Genomic DNA, 21,567 nt, shown 5'->3' on the forward strand with positions numbered 1-21,567 from the left:
GAATCACACGCTAAGGACACAATATACTGTACGTGGATGTCTTAGTTTACACACATGACGTCATACTCCATGTGCGCCCTGAACAAATCCTTATATGGAAGGTGATCTGCGCGCCTCGCTCTCCGCTTGCCTCAAACAATTCGCGACAGTCTTCCGCATTGCTGAGGTTCTCGTGGAGTTGAGCTTTCATAAAACATATTTAACGTGTTCTAATGCGTCGGTAAATTAGAAAAATGTAGATAGAGCACACTTTAAAATATCCCAGACATTTTCAGCGCTGCTAGCAAGGATGGGGCCAGCAGCGGTAACGCCACGTCACTATGACGTCGGTGGGTGGTGCCGACAGCATATAAAGTGGCGAGCGAAACTCTGCCAGACACAACCCTCCCGTCAGCTGCTCAACGTAACAGCCAACCAGTCATACTTAAGAACAAGTGAGAGCAATAATATAAGTGTAAAGTGAGCGTCATGGCCCCAACACAGCACCACACGAACAGCATCAGTGGCAGTTGCACCAGCATCAAGGATATGCTTGATCACTGGGGCCAGAGATCCACCTTGATGAACGACTGTCAAGAGAATCTGACAGAGGCAGGCCAGGCAGTCACTCTCTCAGAGGACGAGCATCACCACCAGGTAAACAAACAGTTCGTGTGTCATGAATATAAACAATCTCCTACTCATTATGTATCCAACGCTATCACTCTTCTTAGTACTCTGATATTTATTAGATGGTGTTTACTCTCACGACAGGTGGTGTTGGATGTTCGTGATTACATGAGGGAAGGCGTGAAGATTGACGTGGTTGACGGGAACCAGTTGGTGGTGGAGGGCAGTGTTGGGCAGCGGCAGGAGGGCTCACCAATTTCCGAGAAGAGTTTCCGACGTCGGTTCTCCTTTCCTAATCTCGCCAGGATAGAGACCGTGACCTCCACCATGTCCCCTGACGGTGTCCTTAAAGTTATTGTGCCCAAGAGGAAGGTTGTTGATGTAACCGATCTATAGAGGCACACTGAGGCTGGTCGGCGTGTATTAAAAAAAATCGATTCTCATGAAAAAAAAAACGAATCTAGTGGAGGTAGAAGGTCGCGTGGAGAAGCAAGAGGGAGAATTAAAGTCGAACAAGAGCTTCTGTCGTCGCTTTAATCTTCCTGGCGTGGTGAACTTGGACACCATCACCTCTGCCATATCTTCGGACGGCGTCCTCACTATCAGGGCGCCTAAAACCTCGGGGGACGCTAGTGTGAGGACGGCATCCCGGGAGGAGAGGACGCTGCATCGTCAGGACACCAGTGAGGCCAGTAGCGAGGGGCGTGACGGCTACACCCCGGCCTCACACAACTCATCTGGTGACTAAGAGAGATTTTATTCACCACACGGAAATATACTTCAGAAGTTTCATGTATATACTAGTGTATATATTTTGTAAATATTCACAGCTGTATATTTTCTTAAGATAAATAAATATTGATATGTATTATTTTTCTCACCTTTATCTTATGTTTACCTAAGTTATATATACGAACATCGAGATTACGGCTTCGATCTTTATATAGATGTAATAACTCGGTGTTGACAGTGAGTGGAGACGTCTGGTAGTGTTCATATATAGTCTACTCATATGTTTGACGTGTGTGTTGCCTCACGACCAACAGCCACCAACAGAACCATTAAGCATTAAGTTAACTGTCAGGTGAAGTCTCTACTCAGCCATCATCTTACACGGATAGATGTGTTAAACTCCTGAGCTTAATAGTTGTTATATTTAAAAGAGTCATGTTCACCCTCGTCACACAACATAATATAATGCCGCTAGACAGTTATAGAATGTGTGTGAGACGCCCGCACCCTCTCTCCCACACTTTGAACTATTATTACGCTCCTCGCGCCCCCTGTTAACATTTGGTGCCGCGACCACACACCTCCACAACTCACCCACTCACCAGCTATGCTCAGAATAAGAATCCGGAGAAGGAAAAGTGCCGTCAGGTTGAGTAGGTGATTGTCAACCAAAACCACCACTTAGGGAGAGACTGGTCCTTCTAAGTCTAAAGTTTAGGGTCATTAAAACACAAAGAAAAATTATTACAAATTATTATTTCATTAGACTTTAGAATAAATATGAACTTAACACGTTCAAGAGGTTATTTCTAACATATTCGCTAAACTGTTAGTCTGAAAAAAAATATCACACTTATCTCCAATTTTACATTCTAATATAAAGGAGAAAAGTAAATTGTTCTTTTTTTTTGTATAAGAAAGAAATCCTACCTGACCATAGGCACACACCCACCACTGGACGGTCAGGACGTAATGGCCCTATTCTAAGTCCTGTCCCTCAACCCTTCATCAAATTCCCAACAAAAGTGACAATTTTGTTTCGGAAAGGAGTGGAAACAGTGACGAAAGTCGGTGGAATTAACGCTGAAAAGTAACATCTGAGAGTTATGGTCAAGCTAACCCACACACTCACAAGATCCTCGGATGCCCAAAGAGACACGCCCATCTCCAGCTGACCGTGAAGCTGAGGCTCACCTAGTCCACACTGAGCGAGCGAGTGAGGACCATACTATGTGGTGTCTCCAGGACATTACGATAATGAAAGAGCCCATATGGGGTCCTTCATGACGCCACCTGTTAATGGGTTATTGCATCAGGTGTTCGCTGCTCAACACTTCAGCACATCTGGCCTACCTGACCTCATACAAAAGACCATAGGACCAGCCCCCATCATTCACTGTCAACAATAGATTATATGTTCATGTTCCTTTTCCTTAATTAATGCAAGTGTCCACTGTGGATCTACATGAAATATGGAACTCACACGTCTGTCCCACGCTCGGTCCTTATAAGCCTCTCTCAGTCTCTGTAAATTCAGTCGCCTTGAAGATGTCGTGAATTAGGCTAAGATGGCCACGGAGAGACCTAGTCAGACAATAGGTAGAGCAGACAGCCAGTTATGAAGGATGAGGCACTATGGAGAGAGACAGTCTGTCAACAAGAGACCTTTACCTTTGACCCGTGTGACCACCGCCCGTGACCCAACTTGGACTTACATAAGAACATAAGAACATAAGAAAATAAGGAGTCTGCAATAGGCCGGTTGGCCTGTGCATGGCAGCTCCTGTCGAGAGTTACTACCACTCTCTATCATCCATGAATCTATCTAGCCTCCTTTTGAAACTTTCCAGCGTCCCAGCACTTACTACAAAGTTGCTAAGCTTGTTCCTCTCGTCTACCACCCTATTTGTGAACCAGTTTCTTCCTATCTCCCTCCTAAACCTAAACTTATCCAACTGAATCCGTTGCTCCGAGTCCTATCCTGCTCGGATATTATAAGAACTTTATCTATATCCCCTTTATTGATTCCTTTCACCCACTTAAATACTTCTATCATATCTCCCCGCACTCTTAGTCTTTCTAGGGAATGCAAGTTAAGTTTCTTTAACCTATCCTGATATGGAAGGTTTCTAAGTCCCGGAATCATTTTTGTCATTCTTCGCTGCACCGACTCTGGTGAATTTATATGCATTCTATAATAGGGGCACCAGAACTGAACCGCATAATCGAGGTGCGGCCTGACTAGCGCAAGATATAGTTGCAATAAGACCTCTGCACTCTTATTACTTACACTTCTAGATATAAAACCCAATACTCTGTTTGCCTTATTTCGAACATTAACGCACTGTTTTCTAGGCCGTAGGTCCGGGCTTACAAGTACCCTAGTCTCTTTCACAAGTCGACTTCTCTAGGTTGATGTTGTTAAGGCTGTATACATTACATATTTGTTCTTCCAATATTAAGTACGCTGCACTTGCTGGTGTTGAATTTCATTTGCCATTTTTCAGACCACCCCTGCAGTTTATTTAGATCCTCCTGTAATGCATTTGCATCCTGCCCTGAATTAATTTGCCGCCCTATTTTGGTGTCATCCGCAAACTTGCTTATGTCACTGCTGATCCCAGTATCTAGATCGTTTATGTAGATTATGAACAAGAGTGGGCCTAGTACTGACCCCTGGGGAACCCCACTGGTTACACAGTCCCATTCAGATTTAACACCATCTACGCTGACCCTCTGCGTTCTATCGGTGAGCCATGATTATATCCAATTTAAAACTTTCCCCTCGATACCATGAGCCTTAATTTTACTCAGAAGCCTATGATGCGGTACTCTGTCAAATGCTTTGCTAAAGTCTAAGTAAATAACATAGTAATTTTCGTCATTATCTACTACCTCGAAGACTTTCCTAAAAAACGTTAATGCCCAACTGACCCACTGCCACATAACAGCTAATCCATCTAACAGACCGCACCCAACTTGGCCCGTAAACTAGTTGAAATGTTTATATTGTTGACTATTTATACCTGTTTCACTGCGGGCCACATTAAATACAATTTCTCATTCACTCTGCGGGCCGTACACAGAACTGGTTTGGGCCGCGGGTTGCCCAGGCCAGCTGTATGGAATATCATTTCTATCGATTTTTTTTCTCAACCTTTTGGCTACTGTACCTTTTTCAAAAACCTTTATTATTATTATTATTATTATTATTATTATTATTATTATTATTATTATTATTATTATTATTATTATTACTATGTTTATTTGTTCTCTTACTATTACCATGACTGTCTATGGGTGCAGCTTATCATCCTCTCTGACCCAAAGGTACAACATTTCTTCTTTGGTCCACCAGTATAAACCATCTTTCCTCTGCATAATTCATCCTTCTTCATGGCATTTTGGTAAACTGCATTCCCCGGTCTTCCTATCAACATACATTACTATTAATATACCAGTATATCTTACGCCTAAATTATACTCTCATTTTATTTTCTTCTTCTTTATCCTTTACCGTCACTCTATCTTATCCTTCCCACTACGACAACACCACCAGCCAAACAGCCTCCTGACGCAGTAGTAGGAGAGGAAGGCCCACGACGACAGCACCACCAGCCAGAAGACGAACACATCCAACATTATGTACTGGATGAAGTTGAGTCTCTTGCCAGCGTACACCAGGAGGGGGGATCCTTGATGACGGATGGCGTGCTCCACCCACCACACGGCCCTCTCCCCAGCGCTCTCCTTCTGGTCCTGCAGCATCCTTGAGACATCCTTCACTCTCTCACGGTATCTGTGGGAGATGGTAACTGTTTGATTCCCTCATAGGTAGTGATAAGACCAAGTGAGTGGTAATTGTTCCTTTACAACGATAAGATGTTCTCCTGAGTGTTGTACATTATCGGAAACGTTTTAGTATTCACATTATTGGGGATCAGTTTGGTGTTGTGTTTTGTGCTGAGTTAAAGTAAACACACACAGAAACGTTCTACCAGAAACTTAACATTAATACAGACACTAAGACGCGAGGCTAAGCCCTACATACAGAACTAAGAAGCAACAGACACACAGATGAAGGCAGAAGATACGGACACTAAGATGGTGAAACTGTGAAGGTAAGAGGAGAAGCAAAGACTGTTAGAGAAAGAGAGACAAGTCATCACACGAGAGACACAGTGCCTTACGTCGGGTCCCTGAGGAGCGTCTCGACTCCGTTCAGGATGGCGTCGACACTCAGGTCCTTCCAGTTGAGGAGATAAGCGTATCCATTCTTGGCAAGACGGTGGGCATTACGGGGCTGGTCGTGGGCGATGGGGAGGGCGAGGACTGGCACGGCGTGGTAGAGTGCCTCCTGAATGCCCAAGTTACCACAGTGAGAGATGAACACTCGCGTCCTCCTGTGACCTGCAACAATACAGTTATCAAGGAGAAGGACGCCGACGAAGGACTTATTGTGTTAATGTTGACTGGTGGATGTTTATGTGGCGCAGCACCACGTGATCAGCGTCAGAGACATTTCCGACCGTCTTATTAACGAGTAAAGTAAGAATGGCGTCAAGGAATTTTGTTCATCACATTTTATCGATTTCTTCTGTATATCAAGAACATAAATCGAACCCATGTTCTACTGTGAACTGGAGTAACAAATAACTCCACAGTTCAGGAGTAGAACAACACCAGTAACAGTCATAGTAATTATCGTAGTGAAAATAATGTCTAAAGTTACTGTTTACAACAATATTTTGGGGAGTAAACTACCCGTGACTCGCCACACCTCACAACTCTACCTACGTGAGAGGTAAGTACCTATCTGTTAATGATGACAACAAGGTAAGTAAATTGTTGGAATATATGAACCAGGATAAAGGTATAGAAGACTGGAGTGTTTTGTACAGCAGCTCAAAGATTAAGACGCAGTAAACCTGTTGTGTGAGTACAGGAGGTAGAGGTAGAGGTAGAGGCTGGAGGGACCAAATGGGGTCTGAGAAAAACAGGATAAAGACGCGCTGTAAGAGACGACTTGTTGTAGAGGTGACTTGTGGTGTTTCGCTGGCAAGAGACTCAGTGACTGGAGAGACAGAGAAAGAGACGGTCGGTCTGGTATAGAGATGTTCTCTTACAGGGAGAAGTGTATAATATTATGCCAAACTTTTACCCACAACACTTGGCAAGATTTGAAGAAGGACAGTGAAAGATTATCAAGATAGTTTAAGGAGAAGTATGAACTCTGTTTCAAGGAGAATATTAACCAAAACTATTGAGGAGACAAGATAAGGCTGTTGTGAAGAGCGAGTTATGACAGACGTGTATAGGAGGCCTAAGGGTTACAAAGTTAAGGACATGGCTGAGTTAATGGCTCGTTCCACTCATTTAGACTTGGGTTACTGTTTGTTTCATCGTCTCGTAGCCTCACCTAGTACATCCTGTTGGGGGAGCCACTTCCTGGTGAGGACGTTGGCGGGGAGATCCAGGTCATCATCCTCGTACTTCCACAAGACCCGCTGAGGGAGCCGTCTGAACGCCTCCACCAGTATTATCTGTTGACATGGATGGAGGATGTTATCTGTATCACTGTCAGGTACTACGAGGTCCTCCACTACACTGCCAGTTAGCTCCTACAGTGTCCACGTCTACATAGTCAATCATTACACTACTAACTAACTCATCAAAGAGTCAACCACAACGGTCTAGATTACGCTGCAGCAAGAAACTTATCAATATGGAACTTCACAACTTTCAGTAGATTATGTAAACACATTTTTCACTTCTATTACATAAATCTTTAATAATTTTAATGTTATCTCGATACTAAAAGCCTACAACACCTTACCTTGTATCCGTGTGGGATCTGACCACTCTTGACCACACTACCAAGGCTGAAGACGATGACCCCGGCCTCCCCAGCTCCCTCCATGAACTCCTCCAGATCCTGCGCGACAGATGGAGATCAGACGAGGCCTCCGGGAGCTGATCTCTTAAAGATTCCCTAAGTTAATGTTTCCCACTAACTGAGGTAGTCGAGAGCCTCATTGTTACGGCACAAACACAGGGAATTTTTAACTCCTCTTCGGGCAAGTTTACGTAATTGTTATAATGATGTAAACGACTTTTGGCTTCTCTCACTTTGAGGTAAAATTAAAGGTAGTAATATATAGGAGCAGGACGCGGGTGATTGGTTATGGACTATGAAGGGATTATTGGGTGTATGGTTATAACTTCATCTGGGGTTTCTGTGGCAGGGATATGATGTAAGTAGGATTTTAGAGGCAGACTTGCGGCTTAGGTAAGGGAACAGAACAAAGATTGTGATTTGAAAAACTTTCGTGAGACATATTGAGGAGATTCTTGTCCCGTCAATATGTCAATGATTGTTGGTCCAATTGAGATAAGAAGTGAAAGTGACTTTTATGTTTATTTATATGCAAGAGTTAAGAGTCACTTTTGTCTGACATTCACTGATATTTACAGGTAAAATTCTGAGTCCTGTAGAAATTAAGAATTCTTTTAGCATCTGATAAACAAAATAGAAGATTTTTGATGGCCCGGACAGGTAAGACTGACTCAGTGTGATCCAGTACAAAAGGTAACAATGGTGAGTGTCTGGGCTACTCTACAGCCAGGAACCTTATAGCACCATCTCAATTTATCCTGAATCGCGGCTCTGCAATTTCTTATGGCTATTCGGGTCATTTTGACTCGACGAAGTTTATTGTGTAAGTATTTATTTATATATTTATTTTTATTTTTATATAGTTTTTTTTTTACAAATGGTGATATGAGTGAAAGAGGAAACAGTAATGGGCCCCTGTCTCATCAGCAGAACATATTATATAAATGGGTTACTTACATCTGATATTATATTCAGATTCACCACCCTGTAACTTTCCGCTAGCTATGAGGTGACATGTTCAATGCACGTGATAAGGTGTGCCCACGGGAAGCTGCGTCATACTATGCTGAGTAAAGACATAAGTAGCCGGCTCTCTGGCCACCTGAAGCGAGCAGTAGTTTGATATCCTTGACTAGAGGAAGACGTTATTTGAGAGCCGCAGTGGATGGCTCCGTCTTCCCTTGAGGGGGAACGACGTACCCATACCGTTCTCCCTCGATGGGTCACTACTCATGAGTCACTCACAGCAACTTATATCGTAAGGACGTGACCTAACGTTTCTATTACATAAACGCCGTCCCTTTCTCATTCACTCATATACAGTGGAACTTACTGTCGATCTACACTCAAGAATTATAGATACAATCTTTTTATAATAAAACAAGGAACTACAGTTTGGGTTTCGTTACTTAAACCCAAATAATAAATATATGTGAACGGCCTGGTTAATTGGACAATCCAGCCGATTCAAAACCACCTTTTCTGGGGACCAGGTTTAACCTAGAGTTTTAACCTATAGAGGTCAACTTACATTGTATCATAAGAGGGTTACGCCTCCCAGCCACCGCTGACCGCCTGGGTGCCACGCACTACACTACAGGATGACCAAACATATATTGCGCACATTGTGAAACAAAGTGTAATAGTGACTTCACATCAGTGTCAGTGAGCTATGACCATGTGTAAAGTGGCTTTTGTGAGTAGTGCAGTGATCAATGTGACAGCTGCTGGCACTCCAGTGCCCCTACACTTATGGCTATATTCCACGCACGTGGTACCGTCGTAAAAGCCCCTCGATCATGGTATATACGGTCAAGTTTTGCCACCCCACCATGTCTGAGTCGACCGCTGAGGTCACTGCTGATCATTCCCCAGAACAGCAGCAACGAGAGAGTTATGCAATCAACAGGGATTCTGACCTTGAATATGACACGGGCGCCATGGAGGGATACCAAGTAGCCTAACCAGTACTTGCCCAGTACATGCCCAGTACTTGCCCAGTACATGCCCAGTACTTGCCCAGTACCTGCCCAGCACATGTCCAGTACTTGCCCAGTACATGCCCAGTACTTATCCAGGACTTGCCCAGTACTTACCCAGTACATGCCCAGTACATGCCCAGTACTTGCCCAGTACATGCCCAGTACTTGCCCAGTACATGCCCAGTACTTGCCCAGTACAGCACATGTCCAGTACTTGCCCAGTACATGCCCAGTACTTATCCAGGACTTGCCCAGTACTTACCCAGTACATGCCCAGTACTTCCCAACAGTGTATAGCAGAAACGTGACCGTCCTCCAAAGCGGCAAGCAAGCTGATCAGTGGTAAAGAGCAGGGGTCACCAAACTACGGCCCGCGGGCCGGATCCCAAGTCCTTCCCCGGCTCGTGGTAGCTCCGCCTACGCTCTGACGTTACCAGAGCTTTCGTTCTGGCTTGCAAGTATTGAACAGAATGATTATGCGGCCCGCGCTCGTCATTCTTTCAGTTATCCGGCCCACTGTGAAAAAAGTTTGGTGACCCCTGGTGAAGAGGATAAAGCTAAGTGTAATCCCAGAAGCAGCAGAAGTTACAACGTGCAGCGAGGCAACGTGACCAACAATTATCCTCTTCTTCCCAAAAGAGCTCACCTAGACCTCCCTGACGCCACGCCAACCACTGACAAATATGCCTGGTCACAGGAGGCAACAGCGAGACACCCTCAGTTTTCACTCAGAGTTCACACACAGGGATCTGTTATGCTGAAGAATAACCCAGACATCCTAAGTAACTTTGTCAACAATGAACTATGCAACACCCACCATTGACATCAAACAGGACTACCATAATAATCAAAGGACTCGACCAGTTCCAAGACCCTGTAATGGTCGAACAAGATGAGAACATTACAAGGCGGCTCAGAGGCAAGAATGCCGTCATAGCTGATTGGATAGGACCCACCCAGGACTCTCACTGTCCTTGGTGCTTACCGTTATCTAAAAGTAGACATCTATCAGCCTCCATCCCAGAGATGTTACAAATGTCAGCTATGGGGCCGTGTGGCTCGTGTCTGCTCTTCTCAGAGACGGTGGTGTGGTTTCTGTGTACGGCCACACACGACAAAGATCTGCAGGTGAAACTGGACCAAAAAACTGCATCAACTGTAAGACTGATGGAGTCCCTGCATGACACTACAACTGCCCTCAAGCTCCCCCCTCAGCGACCATCTAGGCAGGTGTCAGGCAGCTCTACTACTATAGGGGAGCCACCTAGGAACACCTCCTGGTTCACCCGCACCACCACACATAACCGACCGGTACCAGCCGTTAACAGCAGACCCATATGGAGTGACACAGACACATAGCTACAAGAGGAAGTTATCAACGCTCCCACTGAAGACACAAGCAACGTAGTTAACGCTGCCACGGGAAATGACATACAACAGCTTAAAGATCAACTGGCCAAACATAAGTGGCACGGGCAATCCTCATTGGAGGTTCACGGAGCCATCAGCTCGATGAACAGGCTTTGTGTGAAATATAACAAAGTCTAGGATTGCTTTTAGTGTCCTTGTGGCATGGTGGTAGCGTTCCCTGGTCACACGCAATAGGTCGAGGGATCGAGTCCTGGCTGGTGAGGTTGTTGATTTTAAGTTGAAAGTCCGCGTGCTATATGGACTAAATGAAATATATATGTATATATATATATATATATATATATATATATATATATATATATATATATATATATATATATATATATATATATATATATATATATATATATATATATATATATACTGAGTGGGAGCGTGACGCCACCCTCGAATTTTTTTAATACGTCCACATTCAAAGCCATGACACAGTGTACCGGCACGTACTGTAGTGGTGTCTGGAACTGGTGGCGACTAGAAGGGTTGTTGATGTAACCAATATTCACTCACTCTGGAAGTACTGCCATTTACGGAACTTTTTGATCACTCCTCACACACACACACACACACACACACACACACACTGTAATTGACAGAAGAGACCACCACAAAAAAAGGGGGGGGGGGATTGGCTGTACCTGAGGGAGTGGGCTGGCCTTCTTGGCATTGATGGTGCCCACCTCCACCTGTGTGGGCAGCAGTGGTACAGGTCCGTCCACGGCGTAGTGGCTGTTAATGAGGGTCAGGGAGCTGTTCCAGTAGAGTGTGGTAAGAGGAGGCAAATTAGGGAAGAACTCCTGCAGCAGTTCCTGGAAGCGGGGCATCACATTATACTGGTACCAGAGGTAAGGCCACAGGGTGAGTAGTGGGTTAAGAACTCTCTCCATGAAGGTCATGTCATGGGTGAACGTCGTGACAATTCCTGGCACGACGGACATGGGCAGCCAGTTGCCTTGCTCCTTCATGTGCAAAGGTTCTATCCCTGGAGTGCAGAGATTGATGTGCGCACCTTTGTAATCCAGGAGAAATGGTACAGCCACCTCATTGACAAAGCCAATTATTACTATGGCTTGGTAACTGTCCCTCTGTTGCCATAGTCGTTGTATTGCCTCGTTAGACCACATCCTCCTGCCGGTTTCTCCAGCAATTTCCAGAATTTTCACATGATTCAGCATGGTGTTATGTCCCAACGCAAAAGAATTAACCTCTAATAAGTCGGCGCCAGTGTGGACTTCCGTCACATTTTCGTGTCTGAGAATAACAGTCAAGAGAGAGAGGGGGTTAGTCATGCAGGAAATGATGGTTCATGATGTTATAATGTAAGTTAATGAAGTATGACTGTCATGAGTGACTGACTTAAATAATGTAGACGCTAGAAGAAGAGACTTGTGAAATTCCCTCCCTTTTCATGTCTTTCCATCTACCAATAACTTATATCTCTTTAAATGTATTACACTTACCAACTTCTTATCAATAACAATATCCTTCAAATAACATGCTAACATTTGTACAGTTGTCACCATTTATACCTGGCATGTTTTGTGAGATGTGGCACCACTGTTTGTTTACATCGTAATAAAATTAGCAGAACTACAGTAACCAGACCAAGGATAAGTAAGCTGCCCCCAACCCCATCTGGCCATTTTCTGGATGGCTATAGTTTTAATATACATTACCAGGTACAACGTTATGGGCTCCTATCTGTTGTCTCGTGGGCGGTGGTGCCACATCTCACAAAACACGCCAAACACTGTACCAGTTATAAATGGAGGCAACTGTACCTTAATTTGTCTATCACAACATTAATAAAAACCCACAAAACACCTCAGGCAATCAGAGCACCGTCCTGGTATCTGAGGGTTGGCGACCACAGTCCTCCACTCAAAATATTCTCAGGCTGTTGTTACCAATCTTCCAAGGTTTTGTATCTCTCTGGGGACCAAGTTTTAATTTCATTCACCCATCCAAGTCTCTGCCCTCCCCTGGCCCTCCTACCATCAACGTTGCCATTTGATATTTGTTATTATTACCCCATCCATAATTATATAACCAAAATATTGTATCTCATTTATCATTTTCTGTATATTTCAAGTATTTCTCTTCAAGTTTTTTGCTCATCTCAATACTGTTCGTTTGTTTTCATGTCAGTGCTGGTCATTCTTAACATTCGCCTATAACACTAAGTAATTATTATCAACAAAATTCTGCGTTTTTTTTTACATTAATTACTAAACTCCTTTTGTATTACAATAACAGGTATAATATGTTAGAAAAATAAAACGAATCAGAACCAGTTTTAGAAATATGTAACTATATACAAAAGATGACGTCGAGTTGTACAGAATAATATTGACCACAAGTAAATCGTTTGTCTCTTATTTTAATATGTAATTTAATGCTCGGATGGCAAGTTCATTGGTTCTTTCCTGCTAAAACCAGTACATATTTAAGGAATGATTTGTTTTATATAGGAGAGAGCGAGGGGAGAGAGGCTAATTCACTAATCCAGCCTATCCAAGTTAGTGGCAGTTAATTTATATTCATTAGTTATGCTCGCAGCTCCAATGTTTGTAAACAATCAACAGTTTTCCGTTATTATAAACACACAACTATAATACAAACTTTAAATCCTTTTCTCTGACTTTTTACGCCCGCAACGAGATATAATGTTTAGTGATTGACTATAAAGATAACGGTATTATTGGCAATATCCCGGCGTGGCTACTGGAAACATTTACCTAAAGGAATGTTCAGGTCTCCAGCACTTACTTGGACGATGCATCATAGGAGGACACTAGGGTGACGGAGTGGCCAGCGTCACCCAGAGCCACTGAGAGTGACCAACACAGATTATAGACGCTGCGAGTGGCTACTGGAGTGAGCACAAGCACCTGGTAGCCTGTTGCTGGGCCACACATCATCACCAGCAGTAGGAACAACATACTACACCTCCTCATACTGACTACGGTGGCACTACACACACTCTACCGTCCCTGTAGGTGAAGACAGTTAGTTACACTCATACAGTTATAGTTATACAGATGTTAAGTCACTGAGGGACCCCAGCCATCAGTGTCAAGTAGGAAGGCACTGGCAGGTTCACGTAGACAGGGCAGAGATACATTTGATGACCTTTTTGTCTCTGTTTCCCGCCTTTTGTGGATTTTATCGTTGCCAAATAGTTTATTACAACGTATAGAACTTACTATAAAAACTTAAACAACATCCATATCTCTCCCGGCTCACTGAACCAAACTCTCACATCAGACCACTAACGATGAAATAAGTACTTTGAGGTGAGCCACGAAAAGTTTATATAATAATAGTTAATGTGGAACTTAATTTGGCTATTACTGTATACTAGTCTTAAACTTTTTGACACATTTATTTATGTTATTATATTACATTTCATAAATCTTCATATATCAACAATAACACAAACAATAACATTACTCCAACTAAGAAATTATGCTCGTCTACCAACACACATGAAGGTGTGACAACAGGAACTTATCATGTATTACGGAAGTTTAGGTGAAATATTTAAGTTAGCGAACAATGGTGTTGTTTCGGCTCCCTCTGTGTTCCTGAGAGAGAGAGAGAGAGGGAGAGAGAGACGTTCTCCCCAGAAACTATTCACTGACGGTAAAGGATAGCAGAGAACTCTCAGTTGACCTTCTCGCTCTAAATCCAAACTGGGAGTCTGTAAAGATGTTATTGGCATTGCAGAAGGAATTTAGTCTACTACATGATAACTGCTCCAGTATCTTACTCAAGGCTGGGAGGACTGATATGGGGCGATAATTCTTGAAGATCTATGTCCCCCAGATTTTTTATATAATGGATGAACTTTAGCAAAATATTTGGTGAGTCTTGTCTCAGTACAAAATTAGTGTTGTTGTTATAGAGCGTCACGTTCACTCTGGCTATTATTTTTTTTCTTGTTGATTTATCCAGCCTCGTGTTTTTACGTGTTTACTTGTTAGTGCTGAGACACGTTTGCCTACTCTGTACATAATGTAATGAGTGTGTACTTTTAAACACCTCTGCTGACACTGTTCTCAACAGGCTGGGCCACATCATATTCTAATTGTAATATACTGTATTAAACCAATGACTGTAACCAATGAAATAATTTAATAATATACCGTATAATGCCACGTAAAACACACGTGATTGGCTCGTGATGAGTGAACCATCATTTCTCAGTGATAACAGTTAGTTATGTAACTACAGGTGATGTTTTATCATGTTTATCTGTGCTTCAACACTTGATGTCTTTAAGGACGTCAGCTTTATCATTTCCCAGTCAATTGAGTTTTTATCTTTCTTTCTCAGAGATAAATTGTTCTGATCTTGAGTTCTATTGGTCTTAGAGTCTCACCTACACTCTTGTTATTGTCAGCTGCCCACACACACACGTACACAACAAGGTATATATATATATATATATATATATATATATATATATATATATATATATATATATATATATATATATATATATATATATATATATATATATATATATATAGAGGAGGGTGAGATCAAGTCCACAATGGTCAGGTATTAGGTAATGACCCTACTAATCTCCAAAAAGCACCACAGCAGTCGGTAGGCACTACATAACATCGTCTACAGCCCAAGGCAATAAACCACTACATAACATCGTCTACAGCCCAAGGCAATAAACCACTACATAACATCGTCTACAGCCTAAGGCAATAAACCACTACATAACATCGTCTACAGCCCAAGGCAATAAACCACTACATAACATCGTCTACAGCTTAAGGCAATAAACCACTACATAACATCGTCTACAGCCCAAGGCAATAAACCACTACATAACATCGTCTACAGCTTAAGGCAATAAACCACTACATAACATCGTCTACAGCCCAAGGCAATAAACTAATAACATCGTCTATAGCCTAAGGCAATAAACCACTACATAACATCGTCTACAGCCCAAGGCAATAAACCACTACATAACATCGTCTACAGCCTAAGGCAATAAACCACTACATAACATCGTCTACAGCTTAAGGCAATAAACCACTACATAACATCGTCTACAGCCCAAGGCAATAAACCACTACATAACATCGTCTACAGCTTAAGGCAATAAACCACTACATAACATCGTCTACAGCCCAAGGCAATAAACCACTACATAACATCGTCTACAGCTTAAGGCAATAAACCACTACATAACATCGTCTACAGCCTGGCTACAATAAAACCACTACATAATAACATCGTCTATAGCCCAAGGCAATAAACCACTACATAACATCGTCTATAGCCTAAGGCACAAACCACTACATAACATCGTCTATAGCCTGCGTACAAACCACTACATAACATCGTCTGGCCAGCCCAAGGCAATAAACCACTACATAACATCGTCTACAGCTTACAAGTAATAAACCACTACATAACATCGTCTACAGCCCAAGGCAATAAAACCACTACATAACATCAGTTCATAGCCTAAGGCAATAAACCACTGGCTACATAACATCGTCTATAGCCCAAGGCAATAAACCACTACATAACATCGTCTATAGCCTAAGGCAATAAACCACTACATAACATCGTCTACAGCCCAAGGCAATAAAACCACCATAACATCGTCTATGCGCCTAAGGCAATAAACCACTACATAACATCGTCTGGCAGCCCAAGGCAATAAACCACTACATAACATCGTCTATAGCCCAAGGCAATAAAACCATCACATAACATCGTCTATAGCCTAAGTAAACCACTACATAACATCGTCTATAGCCTGGGCGCAATAAACCACTACATAACATCGTCTATAGCCTAAGGCACAAACCATCACTACATAACATCGTCTACAGCCCAAGGCAATAAATCACTACATAAGATCGTCTATGCAGCCCAAGGCAATAAACCACTACATAACATCGCCCACAGCCCAAGGCAATAAAACCACTACTATTAACATCGTCTATAGCCCAAGGCAATAAACCACTACATAACATCGCCCATAGCCTAAGTGGCAATAAACCACTACATAACATCGTCTATAGCCCAAGGCAATAAAACCACTACATAATAATATCGTCTATGCAGCCTAAGGCAATAAACCACTACATAACATCGTCTACAGCCCAAGGCAATAAACCACTACATAACATCGTCTATAGCCTAAGGCAATAAACCACTACATAACATCGTCTATAGCCTAAGGCAATAAACCACTACATAACATCGTTCACAAGCCCAAGGCAATAAACCACTACATAATATCGTCTACAGCCCAAGGCAATAAACCATCACATAACATCGTCTATAGCCTAAGGCAATAAACCACTAAGCAGAACATCGTCTGCTCCAAGGCACAAAAACCACTACATAACATCGTCTATAGCTCTAAGGCAATAAACCACTACATAACATCGCCCAGCCCAAGGCAATAAACCACTACATAACATCGTCTACAGCCCAAGGCAATAAACCACCAGGCGATAACACTGCCCAGCAGCTTAAGGCAATAAACCACTACATAACACTTCGCGTCTTTACAGCCCGCGCAATAAACCACTACATAACATCGTCTATAGCCTAAGGCAATAAACCACTACATAACATCGTCTACAGCCCAAGGCAATAAAAACCACTACATAACATCGTCTATAGCCCACAGTAAATAAAACCACTACATAACATCGTCTACAGCCCAAGGCAATAAAACCACTACATAACATCGTGTACAGCCCAAGGCAATAAACCACTCACATAACATCGTCTACAGCTTAAGGCAATAAACCACTACATAACATCGTCTACAGCCCAAGGCAATAAACCACTACATAACATCGCCTACAGCTTAAGGCAATAAACCACTACATAACATCGTCTACAGCCCAAGGCAATAAACCATCATATAACATCGTCTATAGCCTAAGGCAATAAACCACTACATAACATCGTCTATAGCCTAAGGCAATAAACCACTACATAACATCGTCTATAGCCTAAGGCACAAACCACTACATAACATCGTTCACAGCCCAAGGCAATAAACCACTATATAACACGTCTACAGCTTAAGTACAAACCACTACATAACATCGTCTACAGCCCAAGGCAATAAACCACTACATAACATCGTCTAGCCTAAGGCAATAAACCACTACATAACATCGTCTATAGCCTAAGGCAATAAAACCACTACATAACATCGTCTATAGCCTAAGGCACAAAACCACTACATAACATCGTCTACAGCCCAAGGCACAACCACTACATAACATCGTCTATAGCCTAAGGCAATAAACCACTACATAACATCGCCCACAGCCCAAGCGCACAAACCACTACATAACATCGTCTATAGCCCAAGGCAATAAACCATACAACATAACATCGTCTATAGCCTAAGGCAATAACAAACCACTACATAATATCGTCTATAGCCTAAGGCAATAAACCACTACATAACATCGTCTATAGCCTAAGGCAATAAACCACTACATAACATCGTCTACAGCCCAAGGCAATAAATCACTACATAACATCGTCTATATAGCCTAAGGCAATAAACCACTACATAACACGTCTACAGCCCAAGGCAATAAACCACTACATAACATCGTCTATAGCCCAAGGCAATAAACCACTACATAACATCGTCTATAGCCTAAGGCACAAACCACTACATAACATCGTCTATAGCCTAAGGCACAAAACCACTACATAACATCGTCTATAGCCTAAGGCAATAAACCACTACAACATCGTCTACAGCCCAAGGCAATAAACCACTACATAACATCGTCTATAGCCTAAGGCAATAAACCACTACATAACATCGTCTATAGCCTAAGGCAATAAAAACCACTACATAACATCGTCTACAGCCCAAGGCAATAAACCACTACATAACATCGTCTACAGCCCAAGGCAATAAACCATCATATAACATCGTCTATAGCCTAAGGCAATAAACCACTACATAACATCGTCTACAGCCCAAGGCAATAAACCACTACATAACATCGTCTATAGCAATAAACCACTACATAACATCGTCTACAGCCCAAGGCAATAAACCACTACATAACATCGTCTACAGCCCAAGGCAATAAACCACTACATAACATCGTCTACAGCCTAAGGCAATAAACCACTACATAACATCGTCTATAGCAAGGCAATAAACCACGACATAACATCGTCTATAGCCCAAGGCAATAAACCACTAACATCGTCTACAGCCCAAGGCAATAAACCACTACATAACATCGTCTATAGCCTAAGGCAATAAACCACTACATAACATCGTCTATAGCCTAAGGCAATAAACCACTACATAACATCGTCTATAGCCTAAGGCAATAAACCACTACATAACATCGTCTATAGCCTAAGGCAATAAACCACTACATAACATCGTCTATAGCCTAAGGCAATAAACCACTACATAACATCGTCTACAGCTTAAGGCAATAAACCACTACATAACATCGTCTACAGCCCAAGGCAATAAACCACTACATAACATCGTCTATAGCCTAAGGCAATAAACCACTACATAACATCGTCTACAGCCTAAGGCAATAAACCACTACATAACATCGTCTACAGCCTAAGGCAATAAACCACTACATAACATCGTCTACAGCTTAAGGCAATAAACCACTACATAACATCGTCTACAGCCCAAGGCAATAAACCACTACATAACATCGTCTACAGCCCAAGGCAATAAACCACTACATAACATCGTCTACAGCCTAAGGCAATAAACCACTACATAACATCGTCTATAGCCTAAGGCAATAAACCACTACATAACATCGTCTACAGCCCAAGGCAATAAACCACTACATAACATCGTCTACAGCCTAAGGCAATAAACCACTACATAACATCGTCTACAGCCCAAGGCAATAAACCACTACATAACATCGTCTATAGCCTAAGGCAATAAACCACTACATAACATCGTCTACAGCCTAAGGCAATAAACCACATCGTCTACAGCCTAAGGCAATAAACCACTACATAACATCGTCTATAGCCCAAGGCAATAAACCACTACATAACATCGTCTATAGCCTAAGGCAATAAACCACTACATAACATCGTCTATAGCCTAAGGCAATAAACCACTACATAACATCGTCTACAGCCTAAGGCAATAAACCACTACATAACATCGTCTACAGCCCAAGGCAATAAACCACTACATAACATCGTCTACAGCCCAAGGCAATAAACCACTACATAACATCGTCTATAGCCTAAGGCAATAAACCACTACATAACATCGTCTACAGCAAGGCAATAAACCACTACATAACATCGTCTACAGCCCAAGGCAATAAACCACTACATAACATCGTCTACAGCCCAAGGCAATAAACCACTACATAACATCGTCTACAGCTTAAGGCAATAAACCACTACATAACATCGTCTACAGCTTAAGGCAATAAACCACTACATAACATCGTCTACAGCCCAAGGCAATAAACCACTACATAACATCGTCTACAGCTTAAGGCAATAAACCACTACATAACATCGTCTACAGCTTAAGGCAATAAACCACTACATAACATCGTCTACAGCCCGAGTTATGTTGTGTTGTTCTCGCGTAATTCTCACTTTAGTTTAGTAACACCAAAGTTTACTTAATAAACTTATATTAATACTTTAAGCTACATAGTCTTCCTTCTCGGTCAGTCTGCCTATAGAAACCATGTTGCGTTTACAGCTCTGTGTCTACTAACGTTCTGGGATGTGTTTGTTGAAAGTCCTCACTCCTCAAGCGACAAAAAGGCACTGGCAGCTTACAGTGCTGCTTGACACTAGATGCCTCATGGTCGCGGTTTCCAACTCTGATCTTAAATAGTTATCAGAAGCAACGAAATTTGATACGTAATAAAGCATTTCATTACAAAATTTTATTCCATTTACAAATATGTACATCATTATTAGGCAATATGAATGATCTTACTGTACCTTCGCGTGCTACAATGAGTGGGGCCGTGGTACAATGAGTGGGGGCCGTGGTACAGTGAGTGGGGCCGTGGTACTATGAGTGGGGCCGTGGTACAATGAGTGGGGCCGTGGTACAATGAGTGGGGCTGTGGTACAATGAGTGGGGCTGTGGTACAATGAGAGGGGGCCGTGGTACAATGAGTGGGGCTGTGGTACAATGAGTGGGGCCGTGGTACAATGAGTGGGGCCGTGGTACAATGGTACAAGCAGTCCACACGGCATTATTGGTGATTCACTTATACAGAGGAGAATGACAAGACTAATCCCGGGCATTAGGAACCTTGAGTACAGAGACAGGTTAAAGCATCTTAATTTGTACTCCCTCGAGAGACGTAGAGTGAGGGGCGATATGATGGAGGAGTATAAATGGAAGTCAGGGCTGAACAAAGGTGATATAACAAAGGTACTCAAACTATCCAACCAGGAGCGAACTCGTAACAATGGTTTTAAAATAGACAAATTTAGTAAGGCGCGAGATAGGTAAACACTGGTTTGGGAATAGAGTAGTGGATGAGTGGAACAAGTTACCAAACATCATCATTAACTCTAATACGCTGGACAGCTTCAAACACAGGTTGGGTGGATATATGAGTGATAGGGGTTGGGTGTAAACGGGACCGTCCAGTATGGGCCAATAGGTCCGCTGTAGTTTCCTTCATTCTTATGTTCTTAAATCATCGTTCTCGTCCACCGGTCTGTGATGAGGTACTATATGTTTACAAAAAATTATCATCTGAGGGTTGGCGACCACGACCCACACTTTAGAATCCTCCCAGATTTTGTCGTGTCTTGAGAACATAGTTTCATATTTATTCATTCATCTAAGACTCTTCCTTCCATCACTTACTTCCACTTCTATCTCTTTCATAATTCGCC

At 42.5% G+C, this 21,567-nt stretch overlaps 3 protein-coding genes across 4 annotated transcripts; 2 read left to right on the forward strand and 1 right to left on the reverse strand.

The window, feature by feature from the left end:
- The first annotated feature begins 364 nt into the window (after positions 1-364).
- On the forward strand, positions 365-1,473 carry LOC121875504 (heat shock protein 22-like). Its single transcript, XM_042380069.1, has 2 exons — positions 365-636; positions 754-1,473. Exons 1-2 carry the CDS (start codon positions 469-471, stop codon positions 1,003-1,005), a joined length of 420 nt encoding a protein of 139 aa, XP_042236003.1. The 5' UTR covers positions 365-468; the 3' UTR covers positions 1,006-1,473.
- LOC121875509 (protein lethal(2)essential for life-like) lies at positions 1,052-1,357 on the forward strand. The gene has a single exon (XM_042380075.1). The coding sequence runs from the start codon at positions 1,052-1,054 to the stop codon at positions 1,355-1,357; it is 306 nt and encodes a 101-aa protein (XP_042236009.1).
- A 2,690-nt stretch (positions 1,474-4,163) lies between the features above and the next one.
- Positions 4,164-20,512, reverse strand: LOC121875505 (UDP-glucosyltransferase 2-like). 2 transcript variants are annotated; one of them, XM_042380070.1, is made up of 7 exons: positions 20,421-20,512; positions 13,417-13,640; positions 11,286-11,898; positions 7,178-7,276; positions 6,761-6,884; positions 5,532-5,751; positions 4,164-5,140 (listed from the first exon to the last, which is right to left on the reverse strand). In XM_042380070.1, exons 2-7 carry the CDS (start codon positions 13,602-13,604, stop codon positions 4,861-4,863), a joined length of 1,524 nt encoding a protein of 507 aa, XP_042236004.1. In that variant the 5' UTR covers positions 13,605-13,640; positions 20,421-20,512; the 3' UTR covers positions 4,164-4,860. The 2 variants fall into 2 exon arrangements, with proteins under 2 accessions (XP_042236004.1, XP_042236005.1); XM_042380071.1 differs by lacking the exon at positions 20,421-20,512 and adding an exon at positions 14,172-14,329.
- Between the last annotated feature and the right edge of the window lie 1,055 nt (positions 20,513-21,567).

This window comes from Homarus americanus, unplaced genomic scaffold, assembly GCF_018991925.1.
Source record: "Homarus americanus isolate GMGI-L3 unplaced genomic scaffold, GMGI_Hamer_2.0 scaffold14477, whole genome shotgun sequence".
Taxonomy (NCBI): domain Eukaryota; kingdom Metazoa; phylum Arthropoda; class Malacostraca; order Decapoda; family Nephropidae; genus Homarus; species Homarus americanus.

Coding starts and splice junctions, on each gene's coding strand:
- LOC121875504 (XM_042380069.1), top strand. CDS start 469: ATGGCCCCAACACAGCACCACACGAACAGCATCAGTGGCAGTTGCACC. Junction 637..753: donor AGGACGAGCATCACCACCAG/GTAAACAAACAG, acceptor CTCTCACGACAG/GTGGTGTTGGATGTTCGTGA.
- LOC121875509 (XM_042380075.1), top strand. CDS start 1,052: ATGAAAAAAAAAACGAATCTAGTGGAGGTAGAAGGTCGCGTGGAGAAG.
- LOC121875505 (XM_042380070.1), bottom strand. CDS start 13,604: ATGAGGAGGTGTAGTATGTTGTTCCTACTGCTGGTGATGATGTGTGGC. Junction 11,899..13,416: donor TCCTATGATGCATCGTCCAA/GTAAGTGCTGGA, acceptor TGTTATTCTCAG/ACACGAAAATGTGACGGAAG. Junction 5,752..6,760: donor CCCCCAACAGGATGTACTAG/GTGAGGCTACGA, acceptor GTATTGTTGCAG/GTCACAGGAGGACGCGAGTG.